The sequence below is a fragment of the Trachymyrmex septentrionalis genome, unplaced genomic scaffold (genome assembly GCF_001594115.1).
Source record: "Trachymyrmex septentrionalis isolate Tsep2-gDNA-1 unplaced genomic scaffold, Tsep1.0 scaffold32, whole genome shotgun sequence".
Lineage (NCBI taxonomy): Eukaryota > Metazoa > Arthropoda > Insecta > Hymenoptera > Formicidae > Trachymyrmex > Trachymyrmex septentrionalis.
In genome coordinates this window covers 2,744,800-2,755,445 of record NW_017305485.1, presented here as the reverse complement: position 1 = coordinate 2,755,445, position 10,646 = coordinate 2,744,800, and the positions used below count along the sequence as shown (strand labels likewise).

At 39.6% G+C, this 10,646-nt stretch overlaps 1 protein-coding gene across 1 annotated transcript in view; it reads left to right on the top strand.

The window, feature by feature from the left end:
• The window catches only part of LOC108750047, a 15,205-nt gene extending 5,678 nt beyond the window's left edge, over positions 1 to 9,527 (top strand). The window contains exons 4-7 of the mRNA XM_018489246.1: positions 81 to 1,862; positions 1,932 to 8,083; positions 8,198 to 8,437; positions 8,641 to 9,527. Of these exons, the coding sequence (XP_018344748.1) occupies positions 81 to 1,862; positions 1,932 to 8,083; positions 8,198 to 8,437; positions 8,641 to 8,706 (8,240 nt within the window). The 3' untranslated portion in view covers positions 8,707 to 9,527. The remainder of the gene's footprint in view (positions 1 to 80; positions 1,863 to 1,931; positions 8,084 to 8,197; positions 8,438 to 8,640) is intronic.
• The last annotated feature ends 1,119 nt before the right edge of the window (positions 9,528 to 10,646 follow it).

Sequence of the window (10,646 nt, the reverse complement as noted above, 5' to 3'; positions counted from 1 at the left end):
GTCGCCGACGAAAAGAGAGCCCTACGATCATCTGAACAGCGAGGAAACCGTCAGGAATAAACCGGCTGATTCATTAGAAGGTGAATACCAGACGGAGAATCATTTCAAAAACAACAGCGGTGATAACAACATGCTCGGTCATGATGTTATTCTTGATACATTTGAATTTTCCACGAATACTGATAAGAATGGATCTGCGTCGTTTATAAAAAATGGTAAAGAGCACGCGAATCTGAATGGAACTTCCGTTTCGGCAAACAACGAGAAGATATTTGCGCTTGACGAAACGGAAACTGTGGAGGCCACTAGCATGCGTATGACTTTGACCTCCGGCGAGTATGAATTAAAGATTGTGTCAGCTGGAGCGCAGAATAAATCAGTGCAGGCTTATAAAAATTTAAGCGAGCGTCACGCTAATGAACCTCAAGCGACGAGTCCGGATGCTCATACAAAATCACAGACACAAACGAATGCAAAGGTCGCGTTGCAGTATAACGATTCGACGAACGGGGACAATACGACAAAGAATGTCACGAATAATCCCGACCCCGTTGTGTTAGATGGCGGTCAGGATGATTATTCCGGAAGGAGACACGCCGAAATGACCTGTCAGACGGCAACGAGTAGGGTAAGTTCATCACTGACAAACGACATTGCTCCGAGGAGTTCCAGGGCAGAAGATACGATGCAGATTGTTAAAAGTAATTCACCTACATCACATAGCGCGAAACAACTGACATTGGATAACGATAAGTTGAGGAAGGCCGAGGCATCGTTCGCGAACGAGGATTCTTCCACGGAGAAGAGCGCCAACAGTAATAAATCAACAAAAATTGACGCGACGGACTCGAAGAATTCTCAGCATGCAAAACTCGCGGATCGCAAGAAGTCTGTCTCGGGTGACCAGGCAATTTCTCATAAAAAGAGATGCTTGTCGGAAAATACAGAGGATAGGTGCAGCGAAACCATCGTACATCACAATAAACATACTCAAGAAGCGGCAACGCATAAGGACAAATCCTGTACCGTTGAAAATCCCAAAGGATTTGACAATTCACATAATAAACCGAGAGTGATCGAGAACATTAGCATTACCGATAGTGGAGAAAGGATGCGGCTTCTAAAGGAATATAGAAGAATAAAGTACAAATCACACAGCGTTAGTAAAGTCCACGATAAGGGGAAGGATACGCAAGAGGTCTCTGATTATGCGGCGAGTAAGACGTGTCATCGTTCGTCGAATCCTGATGAACGATCCGAGTCGCAGTCATCATGCGATAATCAGCTGTGCCAGAAGGATGTGGCGAGATCAAAGTCGTCCGAGGAACAGGAAGGAAAACACGCGAACATCTTGAAGACGTTCGTAGCTAAGAATAAAAATCCTGACTTTGCTATTCAAGTTACGAACGTCAATCTGAAACTCAAGGATGACGATCACCAGAAAGGATCTCAACATTCGAGGGAGGAGGCGAAGAGCAGCGGTTCCCTTGACGGGATCAAGATTGAGATAAACGTGTCGTGCACGGAACGGAACACAACGGAGAAATTGCTGCACGAGAACATCAAGAACGCCGTCGCTGAGACGATCGGTCATTTGACTAATACGATCTCAAATTCAACGAATATAACGGACAAGAAAATGATTTGCGATAAGGCGGATCGCCAGGATTATGAGAAGCGCAATCGATCACCATCCGCTTTAACAGAAGCGTCTGCGTATAACGAAGCTCATGAAGATCACAACAACACGGTCAAATCAGTGATCGCATGCGAGGAAGATACGAACAACGAGACACTTTCGAAGAAGAGACGAAGTTCATTGTCGGCACAAAAATTGATCAATGACGTATACGAAGATAGCGGTGTGTTTTCGAATACTTGTACGGAATTGACTAGTTGCAATGTAATTTTACGAGATGATACTCTTTCAGGCACCGTTAATACCGAATCTGAGCTGACATCGAGCGCTCTGAAAATTTCAAGATCGGAACACGCGACGAGCAGAAGAAGAAGCGTACATCAAGATGCAGAAAGGAAAGTCGCTACTACCAACTTCGGTAGCGAGGAACTGAAAGCCTCTTCGGACAATTTGCCATACTTAGGATTGAAGACTGTCAATGTGCAGAAGAAGGAACATCAGCAAATAGCCGTCGCTTCTCCATGCAGGAACGCAAGAAATTTTCAAGATGATGCTGCACCGAAATTAAACGCGGTTCCGTCGACTTCTTCAAGTACGGTGGAACCCACCATGGAAGATGCCAGTTACAATAATCCCGTGCATTTTGATTACAATCATTTTGACGTTGCGCCGAACGAAAGTACGGATGTCGACGACAGACGTGCCGATAGATGGAAAAGGCCAAAGAGAGACGGCGATAGATTTGGCAACTTTGATCTGTATGAAACCACCAGCGGTTACGTAAACCCGACCTTCTTTAGCGCGGACGAGCTGGAGAATTTAAACGTAGTTCCTGTATACACCACCAAAGACGGAAAGATAACTTATAGTCCTAATCCTCGATTCACGTATCGCGAGCTACTTATGGAAGCTCGCATGAAGGATGGTTATGGTAACTCTCGCGAACCGTATTTCGCGAGATCTCCACCGTACAATTATTACAATTGCTCCAAGTTGCGGAAGGTATTCAAGAGAAACCGCGATGTTACCACCGCCGGTAGGAAAAAGGAGATTGATCCTACCGACGCTAAGTCTGCAGTGATACATGTTGATTATTCAAATAAAAATGCTGTTCACAAAAATGCTAACTGCGCGAAAAGTCGAGGTACGCATTTAGAATTCTTTAACGATGATGCAAACAAGTTATACGCAAACAAGAACGATCAAGAGAGCAAAGAAGCTAATAATAAGAAAAATATCATAGATTTGGACTTCCTCGAAAAACAATACAACTTAGACAGTACCGAACCTCCAGCCAACATTACATCTAATATCAATAAAGATTGTAAAACGAAAGTATTTGCGGACAATCTCGAGCATGAGAAAGGATACAACGAAAGCTCCGTGTTCGAATCGAATTTATTTTTGGAACCAAGGGCCGCATGTTGGGAAGAGACTATGGAGTCAATTAAGTCGTATTCTTCCCACATCGATAGGAGAAACAGCGGTAATGTTAAAGAACTGAATTTTAGTGATATATTCGCCGCGCAGAAACGATTGGATACCTTCCCGTTTCTACCTGCGGAGCAAGACTCTTCCGACAACGGCATTCATAAAGCGAATTGCAACGTGATGAATGAGTCAACGTTGCATCACACAACATGCAACTACATCGACGATCTACGTTCGATTCAGGATGACGATTTGCGATACGAATCATCGAACGCTGCTTTATGCAATGAGCAAGAAAATGAATGTAATAATCAGAAGAATGCGTCAACAGATGTTATTGATAAACCGGTAAGCATACTTAATATTAATGCGTCGTTGAGTACGCAAAATAACGATGAACACACAAAAAAGCAAGAATCTCAGTTTGATGGAAACGAATCCAGCGCAATCGGAGTCGTTGAAAAGGTACGATCGCGTGATTCTCCTAAATTGACGGATGAGAAAATACACGATCCAGAAGGAAACCAAAGTTCTACGAGCTACGAGAAAAACAAGGAAGCCTCGACGGAACAGTCAGTGGAAGACGATTCGCATCTTCATTGCGATCGTTCTGTCTCTCCAAAGAAAGATAAACTCGATGCTGAAGTTGCAAATACGAAAGAAATTTCGAATGAAGATTCTGCCAAAGTCGCAAGTCCTTCTAAATTAAACGTCGAATCTAAGGACTCACTTGACGAACCAAAAAATATGGAAATTGTAAAAGAATCCACGCTTGCTTTGAATGAACGAGATAATGAAATTAATGATTCAATGAAAAATGATTCAGACTCTGTGAATCAGGAAACTATATATCAACCAGTTTTATCAGCTTCGATCGATCACAAAGATAAGGAAAAGACTACGCTTACGGAATCGAATGTTTCGACTGAGATTACTTTCGATCAAGCAGATAAGAAAGACATGTGTGATAGAGGAGATACTACTATATCTAAAGAAGACGAACCGAATGCCTTGCAAAATCCATCTAACGTTACATTCATCGAACAAACGCTTGCGGAGGAAGGCAACAAGCAGCAATCAGAAATTTCGGAGATCGATCGACAAAAAGCTGAAGTTTCATTGAAGAATCGAGGAAATGACGAAGTGGATACTTGTTCCACAATAATATCTACGTCCACCGCTTTGAACCTACGAACGGAAAAGAACATATGCGACTTATTCCCAAGCGAGAGGCACGAACAAAACATATCAGAGTTCACCGTCATCAAGAATATCATTAAAGGCGACAAAAAGCAATGTCAAGAACCTGAGACAAATGAGATTCCCAAGAATTACGACAACATAATCGATTCCAAGTTACTGTGCATAGATTCTTCTGATTGCGGAATTTACGTGGAGGATAGGTGCACGTTGCAAATGCCCGAGCATGATTTCACGGAGGAAGACAGCATAGTACCGATGGTGTGGGAGACAAGCCAAATCCAAGAAGACGCTGTCAATCGTTTGTGCAACATCAATGAATCGATCGATTTTACGGGCGCGGTTAACTCACTCCAGGATAATTCGTTGTTAGACCACCTGTCTCTCTCGAGGATATCTGCTACTAAAGAGTCTCAAGACGTAACGGAGGTAACTACTGAAATTGAAAACAAGGCGACCAACGAATCCATATCAACGGTCGAGGCATCTGAAGCAGCGATTGAGGAATCTAAAGCAACGATCGAGGAATCTAAAGCAGCGACCGAAGAATCTAAAGCAATCATCGAGGAATCTAAAGCAACATCGAGTAACAACGAAGACAAAGAGCAGAATCAAATTTCTTCCAATAGCTATGAAAAGATAGCGTATTTGCGCGCGACAGATTGCAACGCTAACACAAAGATGATCCCTAAACTCGTTATCAAGAAAAGTGAGACTAGCTCAAAGTTCGTTACGAAGGTGGGTTCCTCTTTCGTGACACAGGATAGTACATCTAACAAGTCAGTTTGTCAACCGAAGATACCAAAGATGATCATCAGGAACGCGAGATCACGCCCGGGAACTCCGTCTATCGAGGCGGTTCACGAAGAAATTCCTGCAAGTATCTTGAATCGAACTTCGCTTACGATTGATGATATATGTACTTGCAGTTCCGAAAGTTCTCTACACGAGTCAAATAGTTATAGGAATAAAATTCCCAAAATGAAAATTAAATTAGATGAGAAGCACTCCAATAAAATAGTGAGAGCCGATGATGACGAGGAAGTTTGTATCAAACGCAAAAACGTTAAGAAAACCATACCAAAGGTTAAAATAAAGAGTAGCTCAAGATCTGATCTGGCGGACAATTTGGATTGCAACAGTATGACTTCTCAAGAGTCGAGAGATGCGGGAAGATACGAGGAAAAGATACCTATACTGAAATTGAAGAAACAGGAAAGGAACAGATCGTCATCTCCAGAAGTGACACGGAAGAGACAATTCTCGAGCCATTATTCGGAAGTACCGCTCAAAAAGTGCAGAAGATCGGAACGTGATGATGCGGAACATCGTACGAGACGTAGCAACTCCTCCGAATCAATGCAAACAAATGCGTCAGAATGCGAAACGAAGAAGAATCCCGTGGTATGCATTTCTGAGAAGATTCCCAAGGTAATTATCAAGAGAACATCGGCTAGCGCGGAATTCAAATGCGAGCTGAGCAAGGGCTACAAGAACGTCATTGCGAAGAGTGCAAAGTGGCAACCGGAGGTTAAGCTGGAAAGATACAGAATCCTGGACAGCATGGTGAAAGATTTGAAGTTAACTTTGTCTCCAATTACGTTACGAGCTATCGAGAAAATGTCTGTAAGTCGCAAGGATAGCCATCGTCAAAAAAAGCAAGGTGATTATAAACTGTCTAGGTCGAACTCAACGTCCGATCTACTTCCGGTTAAGTGTAAGCAGAGAAGAATGTCAGATTACGACTGTAGAAAAATTAATGACGCGTCAAGAGTCGATGTAAATTTTGCGTCTAAAAAAACAGATTCTACAGATACCAAGACGTGCATCACACCGAAGAAGTATTCATCATCCAGAGGTCACAAATCAACCAACGAATGTCGAAAGGACAATAAACGTAGATCAAGATCTCGTGATAATAATCCACGATCGGAAGTGGATATTACTTCGTCCGATAAAGAAACCAATCAGTCATCTGAAAGAACCAACTCACAGAAAGGTACCTCTCAATATGATAAACACAAGACTGATAGTTTTGATACCAATAGCAAACAAGCGTTGAAAGCGGACGAAGATATAATTTCAAATAAACTTGGCCAGAAGAATATTCCCGTCAAACACCTAAACAGCTCAAGCTTCAAGCTCGCATTAAAGGAGTTGAAGGCAACAGTTGAAGGCAGAATGAAGACAGAAACTTGTTTCATGAAATTGCCCGGTCCGAGTGAAACATCGCCTGAAGAAATCAATTTACGAACTGACAAGGAGCGGAGAAAAGAGCAAGATGACGATCATTTCTTGAGCAAGGACAGCGACAAAATTGTGATAAAGAACGAACGTCTGAGTAATTTCAACGACATAGATAACGATTGCACTGTGCAAGATGACATGGACTTGCTTAACGACTCTGTGAGTATATCAGATAATTTCGAAATGAATAACAGCACCGTCATTAAAGTTGAATCTTCGGACGAGAGCCAGTCAACTATAGAGATCCTACCTGCTTCACCGGATGCGAGTCGTAGCGAGTTGGAGAGGAATATAATGGAGGATGGTGATAACGATCAATTATATTCGGAGGATGCGATTCCGACTCAGTTCGAACTGGAGTTAGAGATCGCGGACAATAGCAATACCGATCTACTAGATATATCTATGCCGAAACTTGATCCTGTCACCTGTTACAATTCACGTCGTGTGAATTCTACTTACGAAGAGTCTAGTGATCAAACTGCAAAATTAGGACGTTACAAATCTGAGGCTTCCTCTCACGGCAAGAATTCGCTTGAGAAAGATAAAAGTTTCGTGGAAATTGGCAGCGATGATAGATCTGAATTGGAGAACAGTTCGGCTAACTCTGCCAAAGAGATCTCTTCAAAAGCCCCTTGTTGCAGAGTAATGGGTTTCGCTACGACGAGAGAAAACTTCTGCTGCAACGACTCCTTGATAAAAGAAGTTTTGGCGGCCAAGGAGACTTTGAAAAAGTGCCTTTCGAAATCCAGATACGATGTACAGGGCAACGCGGTAGGTAACACAAGACCGAAGACAGCTGCGGAGAAGAAACAGGGTTCGAGTTTTGATATTAACCAAATCTCGGAGGTGCCTTCGAGTGACGCTCAAAGCTGTCGTAGTGACGTTGCGTCTCAGAAGGGCTCTCCCGTGGCAAGTAAATGTAACAAGACTGAGAAAATATCTAATACCGAGAAGTCTGATAAGAAACATTCCAAATCAAGCAAAAGTTCCTTCATGAAGAAGAAATCGAGATCATTTGAGAAAAACGAAACAGATTTCAAGGACACGATAAAGGACACATCCAAATGCAATATAACATCCTTGAAAACGTCTAAACAGATCGAGCAAGCTGTATCAAATGAGAGCCTAACTCGTAGTGTACATTTAAACGAGAAAAGAAAGAATGTAATCGATCAATGCGACGATGTTCCTCGTTCGCAGGATCCACAGCAAAAGAAAGAGAAGAATCGGTTGTCGTCTTATAAAATTCTTAAGATATCAAGATCCACCAATCAGGAGAATAACACAAATAACGCGAAAGAAATCAAGTCCAAAGAAGACAACATGCCGATATTAGAGCCCGAGGTCAATGTAAACTTCGATACGAATTCAGATAGAGAGAGTTCTAGATCGCCCCCGGTCATCACGATTCAGGACAGCGAAGATCCCGATGTAGCGGAATCAAAGTTGATAGACGATAAAGTTATAACGTCAAACATTAAAGTTGAAAGCAATATAAAGGACATTAAGAAGAGCGAAATGTCTGTCGTCGATCTCATAACTCAATTAGCTTATCACGAAAAGGTGAGAGAAAGATTATCTTATTTAAATTATTATATAAGAGATCTTTTCTTTGAGATACTTTCTTTTCTCTCATGAATTTGAAGTATTCTTTGCTCATCCCGTTTATTTTCGCAGGCAACGATAAAAGATAAACGATACTGTAATTTGTGCGAAATATGGTTCGATAATCCATCGCAGCATGAACGGCACTTGGCTGGATACGAACACCGTCACATAGAATTGACACAACGTAGAAGCATTCACGCACTGTTCACGCTCTTCACGGGCAAACCTTGTCCCAAGTTAGTTCCAGCGAATGTTGTACGAAGTGATTGCTCTATAGGTGAATTAACGCCGTTACAAATTGCGGTACAGGTACGTTGCATTCTCTTTACTGAATAAGTAATAAAGAGTTATAAACTGTTTGTTTTTATAAACGGTTCTTACGTGTATATATTGCACCATATAGTTTTGTTATTATTCATTATTAGTATTACTAATTATTATCAATATATAACGGTACAATAACAACTCGCCATATTGAATATTATAAATATTATATGTTAATTTTTCCTCAGGATGTCACAAAATGTTTTGACTGCACACAACAAAGTCCAAGGAAAGAAAATGACGTTGATAAATAATCGCGAGTAAGTTATTTAAATTACAAGCCTATATATACAGTTACTGTGATTATAATAACGGCTTACAGTGCAATCTTTTTACAAAGGTTATCCGCGACGATAACAAAAAATCGAATATTTTATATCGCAGTTAGATCGCAAGCGATTCAGCTGCTACTGTTAATGGCGTCGACATCGAAATTTTAATTGCTAGATAATGAACGCTTTGAAAAGTTTGATTTTAGCTAAGTCAACCGATGTGGGTCATCATTAACAAAGAGTTACCCAAGGGATACTTCTAGCTTGCAATTAGATGTTTTAGCCAAAGATTTTAACAGAATTAAATAATACGCGTTCGATTATTTACACTTTGAAAAGAGACTTCGGTCTTTTATTTGTACAAAGTTTTACGAGTGATGTTCAACCTCTGAATGTGCTCACACTGCGAATTTTTATTTATATTATGAAGAGACTTATATATAAAACACGTAGGTAGATATATACATACACGCGTACATATGGATATATATATATTTCGTCATTCCAGTTTGCAAAAATATGTACACTGGCAATATTATGTTTGTAAGAGATGTATACGGTTAAAATTATGTGAAATACGGTACAATTTTGTCTCTGATAATAGAGGCGGCGTACAAGAAAAAAATGGAACATTCCTATATTATACATATAGATATATATCGAAAAACTTGAGCTATGAGATATAAAAACAACTTATCTTGCGTAATGAAAAGTTTACTTAATAGAACTATTTGCGAGTTCTACATAAACGATATCGATTTGTCGATATATTCTCATCATGTGTTGGTGTTAAATGCATTCGAAATGGCTAAACATTTTATTTCTTTGTTTGTTTAAAAGTTATCACTGTTTATAAAATTTTATTTAGAATATTTTATATGAGTGTTATTTTATTTGTATATTTATAGATTTTATCAATGTTATTTTAAAAGTAATGATTTTAAATTGTCTATCGTAAAATACGAAGACAATAATATATTTGTATATATATTCTTCATAAAAAGAAACATTTATTATGACGATCGATGATGGTCGATCGTCATATATACATATACATATACATATATATATATTGCTATATTTATTAAAAATATTACGTAACGAATTACGCAAAATAAATAATGTCTTATAGCTCAGTGTTGTAGTTAATAATGCAAAAGCTGTGGTAAGCGTTAGAAAAGATTGTGGGGAGAATCTGCATCCAGCGTATTAAATATTGATGAGTACCTATCTATATTGCCATAACACAGAAGATCTATTGAAGCAAAACTCGTGATATTAATAATTAATATTAGAGGAATTTAAAGCGAACAAGAGCTGAGGCCAATCTCAAAATACGATATAATTTCTGCGTGCAAACGGGCTAAATTAAATATACGCGTTGTATGTCATAATGTGCGCAGTGTTCAGACACTGGATAGTGATGCTCCCATATGTATCAACCCCAAAGTCTCTGTTAACACAGATTTTATATATTACAGTAATAGTTTCATCCTCCCTTTTCACCTTATTTTGCACTTGATTTTTAAAAGTACATTTGAAGTGTATTCACTAATAGAAATATTGATCGATAGTAAATGATGCAGAAGATCGAAAAACTTTACATTCTAATTAAAGTGTGAAAACGTGTCAAGGGTGAAACAATTCCTTAAAGCATTAGTTCCTGGCTTTAGACGGAGTTTTAATAATATTGTTAAGAGGCTACAATAAAACGTTATATTAATACAGGGTTGATCGATTGTGTTCGACGATCGTTTAACACTATTTCCTAATTTATCTTACGGGGGTTTAACACAGAGTGAAAGTGTTTTTCATCAGTTCTAGTTCTGGACCAATTTAACTAAAAATACTATATAGTTAGGTGTGTGTACATTTATGAATTGTTATTAAAGTTAGAAACTTTGTTTTTCTTTATTTGTTTC